The sequence below is a fragment of the Caloenas nicobarica genome, chromosome 5 (assembly GCF_036013445.1).
Source record: "Caloenas nicobarica isolate bCalNic1 chromosome 5, bCalNic1.hap1, whole genome shotgun sequence".
Classification (NCBI taxonomy): domain Eukaryota; kingdom Metazoa; phylum Chordata; class Aves; order Columbiformes; family Columbidae; genus Caloenas; species Caloenas nicobarica.
In genome coordinates this window covers 36,973,937-37,000,333 of record NC_088249.1, presented here as the reverse complement: position 1 = coordinate 37,000,333, position 26,397 = coordinate 36,973,937, and the positions used below count along the sequence as shown (strand labels likewise).

Here is a 26,397-nt window from a genome sequence, read left to right as displayed (position 1 = left end):
ACACTCCATCAGAGCAGAGTCATCTGTGAAGCTCCAAGGGCTAGCAGGGGCTGTTACTATCATTGCTTTTATAAGAGATGGCAATATCGTTAGAGGCTTTTTTTTTTCTCCTTTTTCCACAGCCACAGATCTCCAAATGTCTGTCTCTGCAGGAGGCACCAACTGGTAAATAATATTAAACAAACAAACAAAACCCACCAAAATGCAAAAAAACCCAAACAGACACCAAAACCAAACAAAACCCAACAAAACACGAAACCAACCCAGGATTATTTCTAATTTACTGGAAATGGGATATGACCTTGTTCTCTGCAGGCAAGTGTGCCTAACAAAGCCAGTTTTTGCAGCTGCAGGCTATCTCTGCTGTGGTCCCTGTCTGAGTCTTCCATGGGGAGTTATTTCCAGCTTCAAGGCTGGCTCTGCAGACCCTTCTCCACATTATGCCCATGAACAAGTCAGTGCCCCTGGTTTGCAGGCAGGTTGCCATTGTAGGATGTGCAACTCACCTTCAATCTTGCTATGAGAGTAGGGTGAGTGTTGTTTTGCCCAGGCAGCCTCCTTTCTCCTAGCCCAGTGTCATGATTTTGAGTCTTGCACAGCTTGAGTTGGAGTGGACTGCTAGACTACTTCAGAAAGCCCTAAATGTTGTCTTCTGGCTCTTGCTCAGGCCCTGACTCTGGATTCAAAGACCCAAGCTGGGGTGAGCTCCCTGCTTGGTGGCACCTACCCAACCAGGAGGGCGCGTGTGGGGCAGGGACCTGGCAGCCCCAGGGCACTTCTTGCTGTGCTTTTGCAGCCTCTGTGCACCAGCAATGCTGCTGCAAATGGGTCAGGGAACAGAAATAGGCTGCTGTGGTGGGGCAGGGAGCCAGCTCTGCACTGCTCCAGCAGCAGCCCCAGCTGCGAGGGGTGTTCCTGGCAGCAGGGAGCGACCTGGGCAGGCAGGGAGTGGTCTCGCTTGTGTGTTTCATTCCAAACCACTCCAGCTGATTGCTGCCTATGAAGCTGAGCAAGTCTGTGATATCCTTCTCTTTGCTTCTGCAGAGCAAAGATAAGTGCAGCCTACCCACGGGCATGAAGCCAGGGGAGAACCTCAGACCAATGAGGTGCATGTTCAGATTCAGTTTGTGGGCGATCAGCATCAGTTCGAGGGGCTTTTAGCATTTAGAGAGAGTTTATTTCTCAAGATACATTTTACTCTAGTGCCTTTCCGAGGTGGCTAGGGAAGTGGAGGTGGAGGGAGCGTGAGGGCAAGGAGCAGAGCTAGGGACAGCATCTGAAAAATAGAATAAGCCACTGATAAACACAGACAGACACCTGGTAAACAGACAGACAGAGCAGAAGGCTCCCACTCCTGACAGTCTCCCTGGAGTATAGCAGTTTCCTTGCAAGAGCGCTGACACTCACTGCAGGGCACATGTGAAGTGAGCTGGAAGAAAGCAGAGGCTGGGGCAGGGAGTGGGTAGAGAGCGATGCTCAGGCACCAATGGAATTGCAACCCAGTTACATTCTGGCTGGGCAGAGAGCTGGGATGGGACCTCCTTTCAGAAAAAATCAAAATCAGCTCCAAAAATTCAAGCACACCTTTTCCTTTTTCTTCAGAAGCTGTTTATCTTGGGATTTCAAGTCTTAAAAAGTCTTCTAGGTCCTGTAATGGGAAGTACTCTGGATGGGTCAGGGAGTTACACTCTTAAGGTGAAAGGGCTAAAAGGGCAAAGAGGGAGCTCATCAGACAGCAGCCCTTCTTCTGGAAACACAACAGATTCATTGTGGAGGTCTGCATGAGGTTTTAGCCTTCAGAGCTTCTGCTAAGGGCAGTTGTGTCATGTTACTAAACACCCAGGACATGTTTGTTGATGCTGGAGTGAAGGGTGCTGCACCCACCACCAAGCTGGGTGGAAGACCAGGGCTGGGACAGTTGTTATTTTTTGTTATCAGGTTATGGTTCTAACCAGATGGAGAGAAGCGTGTGAGACCAACCTGCAAACACAAACTTCAGTGGGAATTTCCTAGGATTTTTATGCCAAAGTGCATCAGGAGCATGGCCATGATTTTTCAGGTCAAGTCAAACAGTTGTTCAGCGGTGCCATCAAAAATTGGAAGGGAGAAGACAGAGCATTCAAGGTGTTGAGGGAGTTGCAATAGGAGGGCTTATCCACCAAGAAGGGGAACAAGGTTTGAGGAGCATGTTGGGATGAGGGTAGGGCCAGGTCTTAGGACAGGCAAAGGGCATTGGACCTAACTCTTGCCACGAGGCAGGGAGTGCAGTAGGAGACTCCTGCCTGTCAGCCAGGGACCCCTGGGGGAGTTTAAGCCATCTCTGATGTGGACTGGTCAGCAGCCTTTTCCAAAAACACTTCCCACAAAGCTGGATCCACATGTGAAGGCTGAGACGGGACTGTTAAGGTGCAATTTAAAGCGGCGAGATGATAGAGGATGATGTTGATTAAGGGAGACCTGCTTGGGCGGGTGAGGGCAGTGCAGGCTGTGGTGTGTTGGGTCTGTTTGATGTGGCCATGCCAGCACGCAGCACTTGTTGCCTTCTCTGGCTGAGGCGGGCTGTCCTGCGAGGGCACCGGCTGTGGGGAGGCAGGGGTGTTCTGGCAGCCCCTCCGAGTTGAAGTGGGGTCATCCACAAAATTAAGCAAGGCTCAAAGATTGCCCTGCTCCTAGATTTAACCCTCCTGTAGCACTCTTCTTAGCTGCAAAGCTGACTGATGACATTATTTTTGTTCAGTTTACGAAAAGGAGGTGCTTTTTTGTCGTCCAAAGTTCTGGATTCTGGAAGCACAAGCCCAGCAGGGCAGGCCTCCTCCTGGGAGCCTGCAGCTCCTCCGGAGCCCTTCGCTCATGGAAGCTGACGAGTAGTCCTGTTTGGTTTTTCCAGATTGTTTTAATAGGTAAGAAATGGAATGAAAACCATCCCAAAGAAATGAAATGGTGTGAGTATCCTCAACCCTACTTTCAGTGCTACAGAAGAGAAGAAACAGTGAACCTGGTCAAATGCATCAGGCCTTGGATAAAGCTGCAACATCTTGGCTCTGTGTGAATGGTTGGATAAGCAACTTCCATGTTGTTGTGGCAAGTTGGTGTGCTGTCCCTTACCTTGGTCACGAGAAGGCTGTGACCAGAGCCAAAGCACCCCGGTACCGGCTCCAGGTCCTTTTGTTCATATATAATAATTGTATCTGCGGCATGCAGAGCGGGCTCATTTCAGGCTGGCAGCTGCACTGCGTTGTTTGCAGCTCATTAATTTCCTACAGATTGCTGCCTTGCTGCTCCGCTGAATACAGCACAACTGCGATGGCCGGGCTGAACACCGCCCTGCTGAGCCGAATGTGCCGTAGGACTTGAGTGGAGCTCCCAGAGGGCTGGTTTTGGCACTTAGGCAGCAGCGGCTAGTGTGTCTCTGCTGGGATGCAATGTGGCAGTGCAGGTTTGGTTGGGGGCACCCCACATCAGAAGATGTTGCAAATCCATTCGGAGTTCAGAGAACTTAATTTTGAAGAGAGATCCAAGAATTTGCGTATAGCTCAGCTGAGCTACAGCCAGCAGCGGGTGGCATGCAGTCCTCCAGAGCTGTGCCCAGAGAGAAGGACGTGGGTGGTTGTCCTCAGGATGTCTGGGGGTGGATGACCTCGGGGTGCATGTGGTTATCAGCACTCACAGGAGTGATGAGCTGAGGCAGGGGTCGGTGCTCAGCGCACACCCTGGGACAGCAAGCTCTAGTCCATGGGGTATCTTCTCCCAGAGGAGCAGTGCCTGAAGGCCAGCAGCTTGAGTCTATTCAAACCTGCCGTGACAAAGCACTGAGGAGTGTATGCCAGGGCCACGCCATTTGGCAGTGCTGGGGGCTCATTTCAGCTAACAACCTTTGGCAATTTTTGCCCTACGAGGAATTTAAAGCCTTCCTGGGCTAGTGAGGGGTTGTTTTGAATCTGGCACTTCTCATTACTCAACTTCCTCTCCCCCTCTGTCCCCACCTTCTCATCCTTGCCAGCATCTCCATGGCAACCTTATTGCTGAAGAATAGAGAAGACATCTAAATATAGCTTCCAAATCTCTGTGCCTTCAGCAAAAAGTCTAAAACCAGGAGCGACGGCTTGAAGCACTGGGCTGCTAATACTAGCCAGTGAAGACAGTCTTGCAGGTGGGATTTGGGAGCACTGTGGTGAGACAGGGATCACTTCCAGCTGAATGCCAGTGTCATGTTTGCTCAGGACATCTCAAGAGGCTTTGAGGTAGTCCAGCCTACCCTCTTCTGTCCAGAGCACTCCCACTCCTGCACCCTGTCAGGTTTTGGAGCCGCTGTTAATTTGGCCATTGACATCCATGATGGGTTTTGACATTATAGCCTTTCGTAGCAGTGCATTATGCTAAGCTGGAAGCAGGAAAATTCAAAGACCTTTAGTAAGGAATAAATTATCTTCTTTCCTTCTTTCTCCACCCTCTATTTTTTCTTAAATTTTGTACTTCATGACCACGATGGCATTGTGGCTGAGGTTTTGTTCCTTTTACAATTCCTTTCTGAGAGGAAAAGGGTACTGTATCTTCTCAGCGAAGCTGCTCCCCTGGGAACCTGCCCAAGGTAGGGAGAAATGTTCATGCCCAGGGCTTTGGCACTGCTTTTCACCTACACCAGGCTGATACCCACCAGAACTGGCTGGTTTCATGGGCTGCCAAGCTGAATTATTACTTTTACAAGATGAGTGTTTATTGTACAGACCTCAACAAGTAGCTCCACAGGCTGTCAGGACTTTGTCTGCTCTCTCCTGGCCCTGAAGCATCAAGTCTTGAAGGGTCAGCAAGAAAAAGCTGACCTGCAACAGGCCAGGCAAGGGCCTGCTTGTGTCTGCACACACAACTTCAGTATTTGGAGCCAACAGTCTGGAAGGTGATGCACAGATCAGCCTAGATTTCTTTTTTTTTTTTTTTTTTAAAGAGGAACTTAAACAAATATTATTGCTGAACCTGAAAATGTTTAATAGTAAAAAAAAATAGCTTTATTAATCTGAATAAAGAAAAAAACTGCAGAGCTGGGCTATTGTACAACTTAAATACCTCAACACAGCTGATGAGCAGCATGGACTTAGCTGAGGGAAAGGGGTTTTAACAAAACGTGTTCTTTGCAGAAATTCTTAAAACCAAATTGTGGCATCTTTTCTTGAAGAACTCTCTGTTTTAGAGCATTTTATCGTGTTTGAACAAAGTGAAATACAGAGTGCTTTGGAAATCTGCTTGTCCGGCAGGTCTGACTGCATTAAGGAAGCTCCCTAAGCTTTTTTTGTGCTTCCTTACTGTGGCTTTTCCAGGGCTTCCAAGTTGAGTGTCAGACATTTTCCATCTCTTGACTTGCCCTGAATAACATACCACATACTTAAGGAATTTTTTGCAAGGCGTCACAGTGCTTAATGGGCTCACCTGCCTGCAACTTAGCAGCTATGGTTTGTTGTTGCGGGTATCGTAGTTTGCACCAGTACAAAGTTGGTGTGAAACGCTGCCGTGTGAAGTTGACAGCATTTCAGGTCTCTTTGCAGGGTGGCATGGCAGTGGAAAGTGAGAGCTGTGCTGCTGTGTCAGGAAACAAACACAAATTGAAAAGCGAGACTGACCACAAGCGCAAAGTAACCTCTTTAGTTTTGCCATCCAGGATGGAGGAAGGATAACAGGTGCTTTTTTTTTAATAGATTTTTATTTTTTAACCAGCTATCCCTGTAAATGTTTCACTAGTAACACTCTAAAGTTTTCTAATACAAGTCTTTGAAAAATATGGCTTTAGTCTTGGCTATGTCCTTCTAATTATCATGTGTCAGCCACTGAAGCATTTGCAATAGCTCTAATTGAAACATGAGCCAATTTACTAATTAGCCAAGATTACATGGGGAATAGACAAAGGGAAAATGCCTGTATGTGTCAATATTTCCTCCTTTATCCCTTACAAAGACCTGGTGTGACGTGACCAAGCTCCACGGCCAACAGCCAGCCAGGCAGAGCCACTGATGGTCCCAAGCAGAGTCCCATGCAGTCCCAGGGAGATGGGCATGGAGGGGCAGGCAGGGTTTTGGACTGGGTGCCTGGTCTCTGCCTCAGGGTACAGCCACTTCTTACATAGCGTCTTCCTCAGCAGACCTTTCCCCCATCCCTGTGACCTGCTCTAGGGGAGAGATGGATGTTCCTGGCCCTCGCAGGAATGGAGCAGAGGTGCCCCGTGTGCTGCACGCGTGGCAGTGGTAGGGGCGTGCAGAAGAACTCTAGGTCTCCTGGACAGGACCTGGCCACTGCCTGTGAGGGATGGGATGACAGGGGGATGGGGAGCCCTCCACACTTTGTGTGCTGGAAGACAGCACCAAAGACTTCTTCCTCGTCTCCTCCCAAGCAATTTGTGCCTTGTCAGTCAGGGTAGATGTTGGGAAGGACTTTCTAAGGGTAAGGAGGTGAAAAATGGGGAAAGATTGTCCAGAAAACCATCTCTACCATGAAGCTTTCAAAACCCAGTTGAGCAACCACCTGCCTGTCAGGAATGGCTTGGTGGGACTGGCCCTGCCCAGAGTCAGGATGATAGCTGAGTGCTAGCAGTTGCTTCCAACCCTGTTTCTGAGGTCTTTTGGTTCCTGAATGGCTTAAAGAAACTTCAGCAAGGAAGAGGAGATGCCCTAGAGACATGCCCAGCTCTCTTCAAAAGGGAATCGAATCAGATGAAGCAGAATAAGTTGATATTCCTGTGAATAAGTGATACTTCTCTCTGCTCTCTTCCCTCATCCTCTTTATGGCTGTATCACTGTAACATCTTCCACATTAGGAGTCCAAAGCAAGTAGGGACTATGCCCTATCAAATCCCTGTGAGAAATAAGGATGACAGCCACTGCATGGATATAGAAGCTGAAGCACAGAAGTATCAAGTGACTTGCTTGGGTGACTTCAGGCTTGCCTGGAGAACTACATAGGTCATATAGTGATTAGCACTGCAGAGAACCCTATTTTAATCATAGAATGATAAGTAGTTGTCATCTGGTTATCCTATAGACCAACTTGAAAGAGAAAAAAATCCAGTTTCTGGGGGTGCATCTGTCTATGACACTTTGTAGCCAACTGGTCTGTTAGTGAGGTGGTCCAGGCTGTTCTCTATGTGCTTGCTGCACAAAATGGGACAGCTCTTGCATAGCTGCTCTTCCAAGGTCCTCATGAATGACACAGCCAGTTCCTGGAGATTGGCCCACAATGGCTAGTCGCCAGCTTCTGCACTAACACCAGTTCTTCTGTAACTCATACATCAGCAACTTGAATATCAATGATCTGCTTGAAACTCTATCCTGACAGTTCGTCTATCCTGTTAACATCTGCTTAGGTAATTGGTACCAACATCTGCTCTGACCTTAGAGGCACTTTCAGTTCTGACCTGGCTGCTAGAACAGTGACCATCACCGGTGACTGGAGCTAGATGCTTCAAAACCTGTTCCCTCTTCTGTAATCCCTGTGGGAGCCAAAAGTCTTGTTTCATGGGCACATGAGCTTAAGCCCAATGTGCATCCTGCCTATCTTCATCATATGTTGGATAAGTCCCTAAATTACCATGATTTCTTGTTGAAATTCAGCCCTCTTATCATCTCCTTCGTGACCTTAGTAAATCTGCTTTGGGATCTAGTGATTCTCCCCCTCAGACACCTCTCATCCTTGTATGTGCTATGTGACAGCATAATCCTTTGCTTCAAAATGGCTCAGCTTGTCCCACCTTGGGTTACTTGATGAGGAACTCCATGGAACGACATGCATGACATCAGGACTTATCTTACTGGCTTCTTCACTTTGTCTGCCAGCGTCGTCACGTTGGTCTGTTAAATATCTGCCTCTCAGTGAGCCAGGGAAAGACAGATACCCGCTAAACATAGCCTTATTTAATCCCCTCAAATTTTGACATCTTACCTAGTCATCATTTCTGCAGTAGACCTTCTCAACAAGATCTTCTGGCAGAACAAACAGGTCCTATCTGTAGTTTCATGTAGAAAACCCAGACCAGTGTTAGCACTCATGTGCAGAGCTCTGGGGAAGAGTAAGACTGGCACCACACACTTTGACCTTCTTGCTGGATTGACCTGCACCCACAGCAAGTCAGCTGAGGATTTAGGTGTATCAAGATGTTTCGAAAACGCTGCGGCTTGACCCAAGGTGAATGCACTAATGATTCACATTAATGAGTTACTAAAGATCTCCTGGTACTTCTCACTGTCCCAGGGATGTTTACCTTGCTGTCCTGGCTGCTTTCCATCCTGGCTAACCGGTTCCCACTGGGGACTATAAATCCTGCTCTTGTACGGCCCTGCCTGTTTCAATGGTATGCACTATGTGACATTTCCTGACTTACACTGTTTTTAGAGCTGAGCCTTATTTCACATTCCAAAGTCACGCAGACACATCCTCTTAACCTCTTCAGCAATAATTCCTGCAAATGAGAGTCTCCACACAGAGAAATACTCAATATTTTCTAGCAGATTAATCAAATAACCATCCAGTTGTTGCCTTACGTGTTGGAAGCAGACATGTTGTCAAATAAAATGATTTTATAGATTATCCTCTGTACTTTGCAGATGGGGAATTTAGCAACATCATGTGTACAAAGTCCTTTAGGAGAAGATCGATGTCTATTCATTTCATCTTCTGTTGCTTACTCAGGGAAATCTCATACTTAATGTTGCTCCCCAGAGGAGCCTTCCCATTCCTAACTTTTAAAACCAGTGGTTGTTTCTAAGCACATATTAAAAGGAGAGCCTAGACTGCCATCATCTGAAGGCCATTGGTGGCAGCTTGCAATGACCCAAGATAAAAAGGGGATAGTGGGCAGCTATGCTGACTTCTGTATGGCCAGGTGATCCTCAGGAATGCCAGCTCTCAGCTTGTCCTGCTGTATCACAGCCCAAACTGAAAGCATCGCTCAGCCTGCTGAAAACAGCACAGAGGCCTGGATTAAGGAGCTCTTCCCACCAATGCACCTGTGCTTGGGTTGAGATTGGACTATGCCATGGCTTGATGCTGGCAACAGGGCTTTAGGGCTTGCAGAGTGGCTCTTTGCTGCCAGCTCCCAGTGGTGTTTAATGAAGGCAGTTTATTGCCAGGAGAGACTTTTGGATGGCCTCTGTTGTTCTCTGCTTTCGAGCTGTCTAAGGTATGTCTTGGCCATGAGGAAGCTGTCAGAGAGAAAGGGGAAGGCTGAAAATGTCCTCCTTGCCCCATGTAGAGCGACCAGAGGCTGGGGAATGAAAGCTGCTCGGCTGAGCAAGGTGGGCTTCAGATCCCTCACTTCCCATCATGGTGAATCTGCCTGTCAGGGTTGCTGCACCCCCGGCCCCGCTCGTGCCCACCTCTGCCTCCGTTAATTTCAAGAAGCTGTCAAGATGTTCTTGCAGCAAAATGTTCCTGAGCCTCCTGCTCCCGCGCACTCTCTGCCTCTCGGTGTCCTCCTGTCACATCTCTTGCATTAACGTGATGTCTTCCCAGGGCGGTGTTAAACTCCAGCCCTTCTCCCCATCCATCTCCTCTGCACTCTATGCCTTCCCAGGAGGTAGCTCTCAGTGTGGCTGCAGGTGAGAGATGAGATTGCACAGAAGCAATCTGTGTTTTGGCCTCTAGATGATTTACGACAGCTCAGGACACAGCTGTAGTTACGGTTGCTTTCATAGCCCTGGAGAGCAGTGAGTTGCTCGCAGTGGGTAGGGATGCTGCAGAGCCTGGGAAAGGGCAGCCCCACCAGCTGCTGTGGGCTGGGAGGGGTGGCTTGACAGGCCACTGACACCGTCCTCTGTCAGCACTGACCTTTCTGTGGTGACAGTCACCAGAGCAGCCATCTAGCTGAGAGAAGGGCATTTCCCTGCAAGGGAGCAAGCTCAGCCCTGTGCCCCGGTCATCACAGGCTGCAGAGCGACTCAGGAGCAGAGATGCTGCTCCTCCCCCTGCCGCAAAATCCCAGTGAATGGTTAGCAGCTCCCCATTATCTGGCACTGGGTCTGTGAGCCCTCGCCCACCTCCCAGTGTCACTGCACAGTCCTGCAAACTTCTGTCGTGCTCCTTTCCTCCTTGCACAGGGAGGGCTGGCAACACTCTGGCCCTGGAGCACGAGTGGGCAGCAGCTGTGGTTTGGCTGGAGCCCCCCATCCCGCTATGCCTGACCGTGGGTGGTGCTGTGGTCCCCACACCACACAGTCCTCACCTCTGGGCTTCTGTGCTGGGTCCCCAAAGCTTTCATGGGGGGCCTGCTGAGCACTCACTGCCTCGCAGCAAAGCTGGAGAGGTCAGGCACCTCCTCCTCTCTTGAGATCGAGTCAGGTTAGGTGAGGGGTGCAGGGTCCTGCCTGTGTCTGTGCAGGGCACCTGCAACTTTGGTCTGTGGAAGTTCTGTCCCTCACCTGTTGTTTCAGAGCCAGGTAAAAGGTCTTTTTTTTTTTTTCCCTATGGCTCATAGTGAAAAAGGAAACCAGGAATTGGTCACCAAGTTCAGACACCCTTTTTTGAAAAGCCACCTTAGGCTTTACTCTGTGATAATGGTTCAGTTTGCATCAGAGCTGAACTGGTCTAGGAGTCCAGAGGGTTTGCTCTCTCACTTTACTGTCCCAAAGCGAGTTGCTTTGCAAAGCCAGCATTTTATCGTGCATCCTCCCTATGCATCCCCACCACATTGTTTTCCTCTTTCTTTACTTTTTTTTTTTTTAAATAAACATTAAAGAGACACTACTCTAAAGAAATCTCACTGCTGTGGCACTACTTAGTAGGCTGTATAGAGCTCTCTGTATTTAACAAAATGTGCACGCAGTGAGTCATTATTCCTTGAGTACACAGCTCTGAGTGTTCATCGCACAGATGAGGGGCTCGTGTGAAATCAGACTTTCCATACACACAGCACATGGCTGGGGAGATCATCTGCTGGGCACGTGTCCTCATTAAATGAGCATTTCTCCTCCACTTTGATATGTGCACACAGTGCTCATGGAGATGGGAGAGCCACCTCAAAAAAAAAAAAAAAGAATGGGATAGATAGAAAGAAAGAAAGTAAAATTGCTGTATGAAAGCAAACTCAAATGGTGTGCAGGCATAATATTCATTGCATAAAGGCTTAGAATAGCTTTGTTGTGATACCTCAGCTGGCCCCTGGGAAACAAGGTCTGTGGGCTTTTTGCAAATTTTTGCAGACAGGCAATACTGAGTAATTTGGAGCTCCCAGAATGGAAAAAGCATAAGCAATAGTAATTATGAATAGAATTTTAAAAAGCAACCCACGTTCAGGAAGTACTGGCTGCTTTTGAAAATCCCATCTTGTGTTTTGTAGTATATGAGCAAGGCAAGTTCAGAGCTATGAGTCAGCTTTAGGTTTAACTCAGCAAATTGAACAAGCTTTGCAAAGTACCAGGGGCCCAGACAACATCTTGTTCAAAAGCCAAATTCAGTTAACCTCTCCAAAGAAAATGCAACAAAATCATTGTGGTGAAGTCTTAGTCAAGCATCAACATTTACACCAGAGACATATCATTTAAAATCCTACGTCCTTCAGGCTGGATTAGTGGAGATTGAAAGGGTCTGGAGAAGGCAAAGAAGGCTTGCTGGCATTAGCGCAGGACATGGGTAAAACACGTACTGTCAAAAATAAAGCTGATTTATCTTAGAAACAAGAATTAGAGGTGATTTGCCTTGCATATTCCTTCACTGATGGTTGTCCAAACTCTTCCCCCTATCCCATATGCCATCATTTGAAAGACAGGGTTTGGGACCAGACCAAAGCCAAGAGCCAGCACAGGGAATGGGATTTCTGTAATCAGAATGCAGGAGCAGTTGTGACTTGAGAGTCAAACTGGAGGAGGGCTGGATAATTTTGTGGTCATTGGTGGTATCAGTAGGAATGCGAGCTGTAGCGATGACAATTAGTCAACCCTCCTATTCTCCATTGTTAAATGGTGATTTTCAGGGGGCTGCTGGCAGTAGCAGCATCTGCAGGATGGGGATCGCAGCACCCTCAGGATGCAGGGATGGACTGCTCATTCTCTGAAGTGCTGTGCGATCAAAGATACTGGGTATATTTAATGCTAAGGGCTACTGGCTGAAGCACATAGGGATCTGAAGCTTAAGGCCATTTTTCCAGACTCTATGATTGCCAGTCCTGCTTTTCTCTTCCTTTCCATCCCCAGCCAAGACCAGTTGTGCACAAAATGCACCAGGGACTGATCTGAACATTGAGGATGGGCAGGAAGCGAGGGGAGGTCACAGCTGCAGGGCCACGTGTGGGTACGGAGCTGTGGTAAGGGGGGTCATTCACCGGCAGGAGCGGCACTGGCCTGGTGGCTCTTGGAGACAGTTATTTTTAAGTGGAACTGACTTTTTGTTTAAAAAATGCAGTTCCAGGTTGAGTTTGGGCCCAACTGGAAGTCCAGGAGCCCTGAGATGATGACAGGCACATACTGCTTTACAGTGGTTGCATTTATATGAGTATGTAATTGCATGTGCCTATCAGTGCACACGCAGACAATGTTGCATGTAGGAGAGTGTGAGATCAGCCTGGAATAAAAGCACCAATCCCTTCTGTCACGAGTGAGGGATGGGACTGCATGAAGCCTTGCAGCCACCAGGAAAGTGAGGGGGGCACAGGGGTCCTTTTCAGCCCCTGACAGTGCAGCTCTGGCTGGAAGGAGGCGGCAGGCTGGCATTGCCTTCAGTTCATTTCCCTTGCTCTATTTGCGTGTGAAAGCTGAGGGATGGTGACCTCTGCATGAGGTGGGTATTTGCTGTGAAAGAAACCATGGCACGGTGAGCTCAGCAATTCTTCTCCTGCAAAATGCTCCAAGAACTCTTAAGAAGAGATGTAGGATGTGCTGCCTGGCAGCCGATGAACCCGCATCACCTGGAGTTCCCTCTGACGTGAATTATATCAGCACTGTGGAGTCTCCCCGTAGCCTGTGTGGCCGGTGGGTGCCTGCCCGGCAGGCGCGTGTTGGCAGTACGGGTGCAGCAGCAGGGATGCAGCAGCAGGGTGCCTGCAGGATGCGTGTGTGCTTGTGCATCTGCTTTTGCACATGCGTGTGTGTGTGCAGTGGGTAGCAGGGTGAGGGGTGCCTGCTTCTCTGCTGGCCATGAGACCTTGCCCACATGCTGAGCCCTGAGCCACCATGCTGGCAGCTCCTGAGCCCCTTGCTGGTTTGCCAGGGGATCAGAGCTATTTCTGTCTAACTTGGATTTCCACAGCATGGCCTGCCATCGTGCCTTTGGGCTGAACAGAAAATTGGGCAGTGTCACTTGCAGGAGTGGGGCTTTAGCCTTTCTCAAGGGCCATGTTAGCTTTTTCAGTGGGTGAGAAAACTTTGACTCTCTAACATCTCCATTCAACTCTTTACTTTCCTCCACTGTTGCTTCTCTGTTCCCTTCTCCACTTTATGACATTTACTGTTTTTCCATCCACAGCAAAACAGTTCACATCAAGGTAATTGATGATGAGGAGTATGAAAAAAACAAGAATTTCTTCATTGAGCTGATGAGCCCCCGCATGGTGGATATGAGTTTACAGAAAGGTGTAGTACTGGCCCTCCAGACTAACATTAACGTTCTTCTTTCCTCTTCTCTTCCATCTCCTTCCTCCTCTTCTTCCTCTGTCTCTCTATCTCCACCTGCTCTGCCCTAAACGCTGCTGTGCGCACACACCGTGTCACATGGTACCCATGGGGGGAGTGATGCTGGGGCCAGGGAGAGGTAGAGTGATGAGGCGGTCAGAGAGAGAAGGATGGAGAGCAGTCCTGCTTGTCTGTATTTCCGCAGCAGCTTGAAAGGGATCACCTGCCATCCCCACTGGAGGGTCCAAGAAATTTTGTAGCATCAGGAGGAAGATGCTGGCTGAAAAACATCCAGCATCTCAGGACATCGTTGCCTGGCCCTGGTCCTATGGGCTGTCATGGTCAGACCCATGTTAGATAAAAGCAGGAATCAAGGCAGCAGGGAGAAGGGGTCAGCCCCACTCCAGCACCCAGGGTATTTCCATTCAAGCCTCGGAGGCATTTTAGTCCCATTGTGTTGCCCACGAGGTCCCACCAAAACTGTCTGTTTTCTCCCAGGGAAAGCTGTGTCCTCGCTTGGGGAACAGGTGAGAGGGGAAAAGCAGATGCTATTGAGGAGAAAAAGCAATGAAATGTGCCATTTTAAACATGGAAATTAGAAATATCAGTCTTCTTCACAGCTAATAGAGCTGTAGCCTGCCAGCAGAGACCCACCTCACCCCACTGGGGAACCATGTCTGTGAGTGCCCATCTTTCTCTCTTCTCTGCAAGCTCCCAGCCCAGACTCCCTGCAGAGTTATTAATTGTGAGGGGAGCAGAAGGAATTGATCTTCCAGCTAAAATGCAGTGGGTACCTCAGGGTGGTCCCTGGTGTTTTCCAGGCAGCTGATACCCTTTCCATTACCATGTGACACTGAAAAAAATGTGCTGCAGAAGTCACCTCCCTCTAACCATCAGCAAGGTCTGATCCTCCCCCATACCCCATATCCCTCCCTCTTCACCCCCTTGCCAGCCCCCTCTCTCCCTAACACCCTCCCGCTCCCCAAGGAGCAGCTGTGACGGATGCCCCGTGTCCAACAGGCAGCCCGACATGCACCGTCCCACCGGGGAAGGGGCTGCGTGCCAGGAGCCCTCCCTGCCACCGCCGCCACCGCTGCTGCTGCTGCTGCCGCCTCGCCTCCAGCCAGCCATACATGGTTGTCTCTCTTGTTGTCCCTACAGGAAGACCGTAAGGGTTAAGATAGTAGATGAGGAGGAGTACGAAAGGCAGGAGAATTTCTTCATTGCCCTTGGTGAACCGAAATGGATGGAACGAGGAATATCAGGTGTGAGATCCTTTATGGAAAAAATGAAAATAGAAAAAAAATCAGAATCAAGTCTCCAAACCCCAATTCCAGAAATTCCTCTTCTTCCTCCTTCCCCTCCTTCCTTTTCTCCTCCTCCTGTAGATGGATTGACTTTTGTTCTCTGCCCTCCTGTATTCTTGCTCTCGCCCTGTTTCGGTGTTATCTCTGCCTTTTAGAGCCCAGCTTACTTCTGATCCTCCTTTTGTGCAATGCTTGAGCCTCGGAAGCTGCATTATTTTGATTGGGTTTCCTTGTCTTGGTCTGTTTTTTGTTCTGAGCACACCTTTGCTATTCTCCCCTCTCCTGCTCCTTTGCCAGGACCTTGAGGAATGTGTGAGGCAAGAGAAGGGCGTAATGCATGGCTGCCCCTTTGGCTCCTCCCGTACGCCCCTCTGTCCTTCCCTCTGTTGTTGCCTGCCACTGGCATTGCCTGGGTGCACTTGGGTCCCTATGAGGTGCAGTTAAAAGCCCACAGGAGAAGAAGGAAGGTGTGAGGTATCTTGTTTTGCTTTTATTTTTAAAATGCTTCTTTCACCTGAAAACTTCCTTAATGTGTTGCAAGCAATCACAGCCTGTCATGCACAGGGTGTGTAGCTCTGCTGAGGTCCTACTTCATCAGCAGAGACACCCAGGATCTCCCAGCAGAGCAGAATTATAGTGGGAGTAAACCCCGACTTATGGTTGTGTCTTGCCTAGATGTATCTTTGTCCTTGTCCTATACATGTTTGACCCCTTTGTCACTGAGAGAGTCTTGCCATTGGCTTCACCAGCCAGGTGAGGTTGCATGTAAGAGATTGTGAGATTATCCAGGAAGGCCAAGCTTTAAACAGAAGCACTTTACAAAAGGGGATTCAAATCCACCTTCTGGGTGTCTGATACGGAGTAGAGACAGACTTCTGTGCCCACAGGCTTGTTTCTCCTCCCATGTGCTGCTGCAGGTGATGGGAACACCTGGCAGTTGCCTGTTCATCGCACAGCTTTCCGTTCCTGAAGTGTCTCTTATCACACCAGCACAGCAGCTGCCCCCTGGCCAGTCCCAGCTCCTGTGCATAGTTCTGCAGGACATTCAGGATACACACAGCTCACATTAGCATGACAATGTCATATAGCATGCGTGGATTTGTAAAATGTCACCCCAAAGAGGATTTGTAGTTTAATGCTTTTAGACCATCTCATGCAGCCCACAGGCAATGAGGGGCATGAGGTTTCACTGTGTGCTGAGCACAGGCCCTTAGGTTTCACCAAAGTCCAACTTGATCAGCAGCGGTGACCAGTGTGCCATATCCCATGAGGGTATGTCCCAGCAGTTAATTGCCCTCCAGGATAAAGATATGGGCATGGCTTTTAGGTAGAAATTGTCTGGCCTTAGCTTGTAGCCACTTTCTGACACTTTTCTCCATCAGATTAAAGAACCATGTAGCATGCTATAGCTTCTGTGTAGGTACCTGCTCCCTATAGCCATATTACACTCAGATTTCTTCTTGAGAGTTTAAGGAGATTAAGCCCTTTGAGTCTAGGACTGCAAAGTGCCACACTGGGCTGTCTCCTCTCCACACATGCCCCTTCCCATCGTTGGGACTCCCGCCTCCATCTCAGCAGGTACAGGAGAAAAATCACCTTCGTTTGTCTCTCTACTTTTTATGCAGTCAGCAGCCTGGAGCATCACACTGAAGTTTCTGCTCAGATGCCTGCTCTCTGTGAACCCTGCATGCTTTTCTAAACCAGTGAGCTTCAGGATACAGAGTCAGGATCGGGCTGGGTTTTGTGAACACCTGCATTACTTTTTCCCATGTAGGCCAGTTTGCATCTGTCTGCATAAAAACACTTAAGTGAAAAAAGTCCAAATAGATGTTAAGGTGGTTCAGTTGTAAAATGTCCTCATTATTAGGACTACGATGCCATTTTGCCATATCGTGTGTGTCTCATTTACACCAGCGTCAATTAGAATCAGTGGGACTGTCTGGTTTGCAACAGGCAGAGCGGAGATCAGAGCCAGACTAAATGATGTGCAGCACAGAGCCAGCCACTTCTCCCGCCATAGGTGAAGGTGCACCCTCAGATGGACCCTCTTTACCCAGAGGAAGTGAAGGACCATGCCAAGGAGAAGACACGGAGCCCTGTTCGGCCTTGTTAGAGAAAAGTCAGATTGAGAGCACCATGGTTTTAAAATCGAAGAGGTGGGAGATTAAAATGCATTTGTAAATGTTGCTGGCACAAGGTGGCACAGTCGCTACACTAATTCCAGGACATCTGGAAAGATCCCCAGCTCCCTAGTGCTGCATGCTGCAGCATCTCTGATGAATGTACCTTGTGCCTGGGATGAAGAATAAGGAGCTACACAAGGCATTCCCATGCAGAAGTGATCAGGAGTGATCGACAGAGGTGCTGTGGCCAGCAGCTTCACAGGACACACGTGTGAGCAGTGGTCCTGGCAGCCTGGGACGTGCAGGGGCTCGCAGGTGCTCAGGGCAGCACCCGGCCTGCTGTGCGGTGTTGGGGACGGATGCTCACACGGACTCCCACGTGCATGCTCCTGCTGTCATCATGCTGCTGCCCAAGCAGAGTTCGGATGGTTTATTTATTGCAAAGACCCGCATGACCAATACAGCCCCCAAGGTGCAAGGTGAGCACAGCCGCCACGGTGCAAACAGGCCCTGCAACGCTGCGCGGATGCTGCCATTGCCCTGCACCCACAGACAGGGGAAAAATCCCAAACTGCAGCTGCCTGGCTGGGAATTCGCTTGGTTTTGTTGTGATGAACATACACATGACTCACATGGCGAGGACATAGCACAGCTCCTGCCTCTCCTGGGAGGTTCAGGCTGGGTTGCTTTTGACAACAAGTCTCTCGGGGTTTTGGCTACCCACATATTTGTTGCCAGCACCACAAAAGATGGTTTCCTTGATAGTGTGTCCTCGTTTTGTTGTTACTCCCCATTTGGCTCTGTCACACTGGACTTAGGGTGCTGTAGGAGTATTGGATGTTCTCAGATGGTTCTTCGTAGTGTCTTCAAAACATCTCTTCTGGCCCCGCTGGGAGCAGAGCAGTTGTGTTTGGAGGTAATCTGTGATCTGGGTCACACAGAGACAGTCAGTGTATCACAGTCATGCCTGCACCATCACAGCTTCGTGCCGAGGGCCTCCACTCACCCCGTGACCTCACCTTAAGGGCACAAGCCAGGTAGCAGTGGTGAAGTCCGTGATGAAATGTGGCGCCCTGAAGGGCAGGCAGAGCTGACGGCAGGGCCAGTGATTAGGGGAATAGATGTGTGCTTCTCAGACCAGCCTGGGACAGAGTTTGGATGGTTTATTTTGGATGCAGAACTTGGGCTGGAGCCCTATGCTATTAAAATCCCCTGTGCTGTCCCTGAGGGTGCCCACACTGCTGCTGGCTGCGGTGGCAGGAGTTTCTGATGGACATGCAGTGAAAGGGGATAGAAAGCAGGTTCAGGGTTCGCTACCATATGGTTAATTTGCATTACTAGCTGTGCTGTCCCATACATACGCCAGTACAAAGCAGGCACCACCTGACAAGGGGACATCTACTTGCCCTGACTGGAGCTGTGGGGTAGAGGGGAATGACCTTGTCTTGGGCTGCACAATTAGGTGGGACTGTGTGTCTCCAGGAGGGGCTCTGTGAAGGCCAGAGCTCAGCAGGAAATCCAGCTTATTGCTCTTGCTGTTTGCACCTGCGAGCACCTTACCAGGGGAAAATGCCTCTACTCATGAAGGAACCTGTGCTGGTCCAAGCACAAATTCCTGTCTTCAGGTTGCTCAGGGCCTGCACAACACATGACAGCCTTTTGACTGAAACATGTGTCATCATTTACAGATGCTGCTTCTCACTGTTCACCCCCAATTGTATCGGTGCCGTGCTGCTCTGAGCCATGGGGCACTCAGTTGTTAACCCTGGTTGTCAGGGGAGCCGACCACTTACTCCTGCTCTTTGCTTTCCCCCCTTGTATAAATGTTACATCTACAATACCAAACCTTGTCCTGCAGTCCGTTTGTTCTTTTTCACTGATCGCTTTCTGCAGCTGGAGTTTTTCGACGACATTCTGATCATTCAAACAAATCACATCAAGTAGTTTTACGTTAGCAGCTCTTTTTGTTGGTGTGCTTCAATAATTCAAAGAGATGAGAACGGAGCTCTGATGGGTATCTTGCCAGCCCAGTCTGTGATGAAGACCAATACTGACTCAGTGGTGGCATATCAGATGCAAAGAGCACTAGCAAAGATGGTGCTTGCTGCAAGCTTGTTATATCGAAGTGAATGAGTAAAAAGATATCAAAGAGAGACTCACATTCTTTGCCTGGCAAAGATGGTAAATGTTGCTTTTCTCTATCCTTCTGGACATTTCCCAGGTTTCCTGATTTTTTTTGTCTTCTCCATTTCTAATAAATTAATCTCTGAATCCTTCCTGTCTCACCTTTCCTCTCTATGTGCAGTCACATAAGCTGAATCCCAGCTGCAGGGCTCTGAAAGCTCCTGCCACCCTCAAGCACCTTTCTGGGCATCCTTTTTTCAGCATCTTTTTAAAGGGCTCCTGCAATGAAATGAGTCTTTTTCTTTATGACAAGATGCTGTCTGTTGGTGTGACTCGTGCTCTTATGGCAGCTCTGGTATCATGTCAGCTCACAACTCGGACCAAGGATTTTGCTACTGTCAGCCCAGCAGGATTTTGGAGAAATGCTTTCTTCACACATCAGCTTCCACACTTTGTCCACAGTCCTTGATTACAGGATAAAAACTTGCTTTGCTTTCCCTGGAAAAAGTTGGACTTCTGCTTAAGTTGTGGTTAATCTTAGTGTTGATGGAGCCCAAATGGCAAGTGAAGCTACTTTGGTATTTCACTTGATAGCAGATAATGGTGAAAATAGCATTTGGAAAATTGTGTTTCGTGAGGGTAATTGGGTGTCTGCTCATGAAAAGTCAGCTCATGGCATCGTGGTGGAAGGTTCAACCTCAGGGCTGGTGCATGAAAGCTGCGTCTTGAGAGTTATACTTTGTAGAAGGGACCGACATCCTTCATGCCAAATTTTGCTTCAGAAAGCATGTCTCCCACAAGATACGACTTCACTGGAAACAGGAGCACAGATGGCTGGCAAGCACTATTAAACAGCTCACTGGCATGACCTGTCTTGGGAAGATTTTGTCTGAAGTCCTCTTAGCCCTCCCAGCACAGAGTCAACTGGTATGGACAAATCTCATTACACATCTCCTTTTAATCAAGTGTCAGCACCCCCGCTGAGAAAGCTTTGTGCCCCAGAGGGAGGATGTGGCTGGGTGTTGCAGAGTAAGGATTAAACTGCAAAGGAATAAGGATTCCTAGCTTGGATTGATCCAGCGAGTTTCTGTATCAAAGTATTGATGAAACGAAGTGACTTGGTACAAAGGTTCCTTGCCTGGGTACGATAAGCTGCATCGATACGTGAGCACACGTGGTGAAGTTTCCTGAAGTACGGTCAGATGCTGAGAAACTTCTTCCATCAGCTGCTGATGGGAAAAGCAAAGAAATGTTAGATTGCTGTTACCTCCTTCCCTGAAGGTTTAATAATTTGCTTGCAACTCTGTGATTAAGCTGAACACTGCTGATTCCCCTGAAGGAGAGGAGTCTGCAAGAGCTTTGCTATTGACTTCAGTAATAACAGCATTCAGGTTAATGCTGCAAAATCTCTGCCTTGTTTAGCCTGTAAAAAAACCATGCTTATAGCTCTTCACAGTCCATTAGGGAAACAGTCTGCTCACCTTAGTAAGCAAATCTGGAGGCAGAGCCTGTGGATAGTTGTATCTGGAAGATGGGGGATCCTTACCTCTTGGGGAGCCGAGCCTGCAGTTTGCACCATCACTGAGCTCGTTTGGGTGCACACGGGGTGCAGGCTTTTTGCAGCCTGTGACTGCCCTGCTGTGTGACTGAGGGTCTCCTCAAAATCCAGCCTTCTCTCCTTCATTTCAGCTCACTCTGTAAATCCCAGGCCTTTAACAAGGATCCTCTTATCTACGCGGTGGCTTCATGGAGTCTTTAGGGATATGGATTAGAAAAGATTTATGTTAATGAAGAATGAGTCCAAAATAAAGCATGCAGCATGGTCAAATCTCTCTGCAAGGTAAACAGTGGAAAAAGGTATTTCACTGTTTAGAAAAAGGCGGGGACACGCATTTGGCACATCAAGTTGCTATAAACTACAGGATTGCCTGTTTGCCCATCTGCTCTCATCCCAAACCTGGCTCCTCTTGGTTTAACCTTCTTTGCCTTTAGTAGAATTAAAGCAGGAGGGAATTTCATTCCCGATCTGTAACCCACACCAACACACATGTCACAGCAAGACTTGACCCCAAAGTACACTGAGAACATGCAGATGAAATAGTTTATTAGTCCATAGCCTTTTTAGCAGCTAAATTCAGGTCTAAATTGTGTAGTTTCAGGGGAGACAGAGGAAGCAGAGTTTGTGCACACAATTTTGACTTTGTCTAATAAAAAACAGGCCTGCAGGGCAGACAATTCCCAGTAAAGGAGGAACTAAGATCCAGAGCTGAAGTCTTTGGGTCTCCCGAGAGACTCAGTGTCACCTACCTTGTCTGTGGGCACGCATGTTTGTCTGCATTCATGCCATGCAAAGGTTGGGTAAGGGATATTTGGGACTGCTATTTTGAATTTGACTGCAGAGCTAATTTTATCACCTCCCTGTAAGAATACGCGTGTCAAGCCTCTGAGACCACCTGAGATGCCAACAGCAATGAGGTGGCAGGCTTGGCTCCATGAGGAGCGTGATGTGCAGAGCAGGAGCGCAGGACGGGGAGAGGTACCCTGGGTGGGGAGGGATGGGGAGATGCAGCCCAGGCTGGGGGCAGCACAGGGAGCCTTGTGGGGTGGGAACAGCACGGGGGCCATCAGCGGGACTGGTACAGGTACAGCATCCCCAGATGGGCTGTCAGGAAGCATTACAGGTCAGGGCTGAGGGCACATTAGCAGATGCATGGGCAGGAAGGAAGCTTTAGTCTGTGAAATCATTTTCTTGCTTGCATGCACAGCATTCACTCAGAAATATAAAGATAAAATCATCCATTGGCTTTCTGCATGCTGTATTATTGATGTTTCATTCATAGCTTTATAGGCTTCTTCAAATATTCATGTATCATATCATAAGTGAAAGGGAGAAAATAGTTCTTTTGCAGGCTCAAAAGCAAATGGGGAAAAAAATAAACTCAAATCCCAGAGCACTAGAATAACAGTTTTAAAAAACTAGAGGAACTAATGATATATTTTTTTTAATAACCACTGTAGCTTAGAGGCCCAGTTATATTTCATGATATTAAATTTGAACACCAAATTGACCCATTGTACTAATCCTTGTAATTGCAAAAGGCAAATTAAATTTCCCCACCTTGTCTGGAGAACCAGAAGACTGTGGAATAGTGAGGAGGCTACAGTGCTGCATGGAGCTGCAGTAGGATGGAGCTACAAGGAGACTCAAGATTCATGCTACAAGGGGCAGTTACAAGCCTGTTGGAGACGTCCAGGCAGAGCTGTGTGGAGGGCAGGAGGTGGAGTGGGCAGAGCAAACATCTCATTGCTTCTCATGGCTCTGTGGCACTGTACGTGCTGCAGAATGTATTCAGGAATGGTTCCCCAAAAAGTTTTTGACTGTCAAAAGGAATTGACCCTGAAACACAAGGGATGCTCAGTAGGAAGCCTCTTCATTGCTCTTTCCCCTTTCACTGCGTCTCTACCTGCCCACACGGATAAGGGAGATCTCCTGGAGTGCACACATTATTCCCAGCTGGGGAGATGGATAGGTGGATGAAGTTCTTGACTGGACCAATGCCTCTCTGCAAGCTGCTGGGAACACCGTGCCCATGGATGCTGCCTGATGGAGTGGGGATGTGACTGGGAGCTGGGACGTGGGATTACTCTGCCACTGATGCGCTGTGCAACCTTTGACAAATAGCTTAGAAAAATCACTTTCTAACCAGCACAGATACAATTAGGTGCATCTGTATAAAAGTGCCTGCTTTTCAGAGGCTTGAACTGTCACGTCCAGGTAAATTAGCCCTTTTGGACTCCAGCCCACTTCTGAGTTTGCAAAATGTTCCCTTTAGCCTCTCTTTGCTTGCTTCACCATCTGTCAAATAGGGCTGTTAATACTGGCTCAGTCTTTGTACAGAGTTTCAAGCTTCTGAGGCTAAAAGTGCATGATAATAAGTATTAGTAATTACAATACCGTCATCACATGCAACCAAATCTTCAGGGACTGGTTTGCTGTTTGAAGGACAGGTAGAAGTCAAAGCTGAGGCACAAAGCTGGTGTTTGGCCCCTCTCAAAGAAGGTTCCATATTTTTTGCTATACAGACTCTCCTGTAGTTAGTTTGAAACTTGGATGCAGGCTGGGGCTTTTTAGGGGTAACACCTAAGAGGGATCTTGCCAGATGTTTCTTTCTGACAGCTGTGGGCTGTGGGGAAATCAAGGCAGAGGAGGGCCAGGAGGTCACTGCCTATGGCAGCAACAGGGCTGGGCTGTGCCTGTGTGGAAAGTCAGGGTACTGTCATCCCTTGCAAGGACCTTCACTCCCTTCTCCTCCCTTCCTCCCACCTCTCATCTCACAGGACCATGCAGTCACATTTCCTGGGAGGCAATTGCATCCTGCTGCGATGACATTGCACAGCTCGTACCTGCGCAGCATTGTTGGGCAGACTTGCACATGGGAGCAAAGAGAGCCAGGAGGACTCAAAGCAGTGATGCTTTACGTGTGCCTGTGCTCCTTCTGGCACCCTGACCTGCTGGGAGTGGTACCTGTGGGGTGCAGGGTAGGCATAGGTGAGACAGGGCATCCCAGGGGAGGATGCACAGCCGTGTTACCCCCTGCCCCATTTCACACTGGAGGCCAGTGCCCATTTTATCAACACCTCCCCCTGATGATGCTCTTCTCAGTGAGCTGCTGATCGCCCCTGGCCACCCTGTCTTCTCAGCCACTCACAGGTTTACCAGGCCCTCCTCAGTTGTGCCAAGCCGTGCCACAACCACACACTTCTGGCTGAAGTGAGGGAACCTCATGTGCCTTCAGGTCAGCTTGGGTCATGTCAGGCCCCGATGGCAAGTGTAACCATCCCTTCGCACTTTTCCCTTCCCCTCCCCTCTACTCCCCACCCGCATCCCATCCCTCTGCCTTTGCTTGGGTGGGTATGACTTTGGGGAGCCAGTGCTCACCAGCCTTCTCCATCTCGCTGCTGTGGGGTCTGCGCCCCAGCCTGCACCTGGCATGCAGCTCTGGCGAGCTCACGCCGCCTTGCACCATGTCCATTGCTCACTGACAGCTGTCATCTGCAAAACAGCTTTTCCCCCTGGAATATTAACTTTTCCCTCTTCTCTTCTCTTCTCTCTCCCTGTCTTTCTCATTTTCTTCTCTTCCCACAGCCCTGCTGCTCACCCAAGGTAAGTGCTTTTTCTCCTTTCCTCTGCCTGCTCTGGCTCTGTTTTTGTCCTCTTTGGTCAGGGCCCTCCTGTTTGTGTTTGTGATGTTGTAGACAACCCCAGCTCGTGGTGCTCATGTCCAGCAGGAACTAGTTAAGAGCAATGCATGAAGAACATGACAGTGATTGATTGGTGTCTATGAGCATTCCCCATATTCCAGATTTTTTCTCAGGGTTTTAGGAAATGACCCAGCCAGGGCTGCAAAGCAGAACATGCAGCTCTGGTTTGGGTCCACGACTTGACCCTCTCTTCAGGCAGCTCTGGGGCTTGGGTTGTGCTGATGCATTGGGGAGCGTGGGGCTTTTCTGCACGGGGGTGGCACTCCTTGGGCAGTGGTTTCTGGGGTGGGCAAGGGTGCAGCTCACATGGGTATCCCCTTCCCATGCAGGACCAGGCCACTCATCACCCCTCCTGTCCTGGGGGGCCCCAGGGGTGCGCCCAGCACCAGGATGGCACTACCATGGCACGATAAGCATCAGCACCTTTTCCCTCTCACCCTCAGCTCTGGCTCTGCACTCTTCATCTCCTCTCCCAGTGGCAGGATTTTATGTGTGTTAATACTGACCCCACCTTAATTGCCCCAAATCCCTGTTGTACTGGTCTGTCCTGATCCCACTGCAGTGCATTGTATGCCTCCTGTATTTTTCTTATTCCTTCAATTCCAGATACAATTACAGTTGAATTTGCACTAAAGAAACATTTGTCAAAAGATAAGAGCGGGCATGCAGGGTACAGAGAGGACCTCGAGTATGACAGGTTTGCAAGCAGAGCTGAAAGCTAAAGCATTCCTCACGCCTGAGCTGTGCTGCAAATCAAAGGAGCAGCATCTGCCACGCAAGCTTCAGTCTCTGCTGCTTTTTGGAGGATGCCAAATCTGCTGCACAGGGGATGGCCTGAGCCCATCGCATATTAGACTAATTAGGAAATTGCTAGTGGCAGGCAGAATTCCCCAGCTCCCCAAATATCAGCTTAGGGTGTTTACGGAAAGCTCCTCGAAGCGGTTTGGACGTTTTCCTTTGTTACTTCTTCAGGTCCGGGAGGACTGGAAATAAGTTGAGCACAGCCTCCTTCCCTGTAATTTCATTTCTTTAATTCAGTAGCTGCCTAATTTGATCAGAACCCTGGGAACCAAATAATTTCTATTAAAATAACATAACTTTCCTCCCTGTGTTGTGATCCAGCCTGATTGCTTTTGGCAGCTGTTATTGGAGAACTTGGCCACCAGCTGTGGAAAGTTGCTTTCCAGTTAATAAATAAAAGCCTCCTCTCTGTCTAGGGGGGCGGGGGGGTGGTGGCCCCTGGGGTGCCCACCTTGCCGAGCTGCCATGGGGTGCCCTCTGTGCACAGGGCACATGGTTGACCCGCAGTTCGAGCTGACGGTGCTCGGTCCCTGCACGTGCTTCAAGGCAGCGGCTGGCCAGGGAGCAGAGCCCCGCTCGCTGCAGTGGCACGTGCTGGAGTGTCAGTCAGCGGCAATCACAGCTAATCAGCGGGGAGAGAAGTGACGTCCTCGTTTAGTCCGTGTCATGTTAGATTTGGATTACACGGATGCGCAGGAATCTTTGTAAAAAAAAAAAAAAAACCTGCATTATTGAACGTTTCAGTGGAATCTGTTGGTCCTGCTCCTCGTCCCCTCCCTCCTGGAGCAGCTGGCACAGCTTTTCCCAGGCAGTGTCCCTTTCCCTGGGGCTGCGTTCGCTGCAGAATCCTGGCTTTCCTCCACAGTCCTGGGGCCTTCATCCTCCCACATCTTCATCAGCCCCCACGGGGCCAGCAGCGGCACAGCCCCCGCTCACTGCAGTGGCCCCATCTCCCTGCAGAAGCCCTGGGGTGCCCCAGTGGAGGAGCCCAAGTGAAAAACGCCTCTCTTGTCCCAGCAGCCCTTACCTGGGTGTAAATGGGAGATCCTGGCTCTGCCCCTACACCTTGCAGAGCTCTTCCTGGGAAAACAAGTCTGTGAATTTTACACAAGGCAAAGTAAATGGGCAGGGTAAAGCCTTTGGCACAGGTTCAGCTCAGCATTTGTTTCCTCCAAATGAGCTCTCCAAGCCAGACTTGCAAGG

The 26,397-nt window shown here is 49.1% G+C and overlaps 1 protein-coding gene across 6 annotated transcripts in view; it reads left to right on the top strand.

The window, feature by feature from the left end:
• Nucleotides 1–26,397, top strand: part of SLC8A3 (solute carrier family 8 member A3) — a 120,122-nt gene that overhangs the window by 81,371 nt on the left and 12,354 nt on the right. For 3 of the 6 annotated variants that reach the window (XM_065637023.1, XM_065637022.1, XM_065637028.1), the window contains 2 exons: nt 13,432–13,538; nt 24,278–24,295. In XM_065637023.1, coding sequence (XP_065493095.1) covers nt 13,432–13,538; nt 24,278–24,295 — 125 coding nt within the window. Of the gene's footprint in view, nt 1–13,431; nt 13,539–14,738; nt 14,843–24,277; nt 24,296–26,397 lie in introns of all 6 variants that reach the window. The other 3 variants (XM_065637024.1, XM_065637027.1, XM_065637025.1) reach the window with 3 other exon arrangements.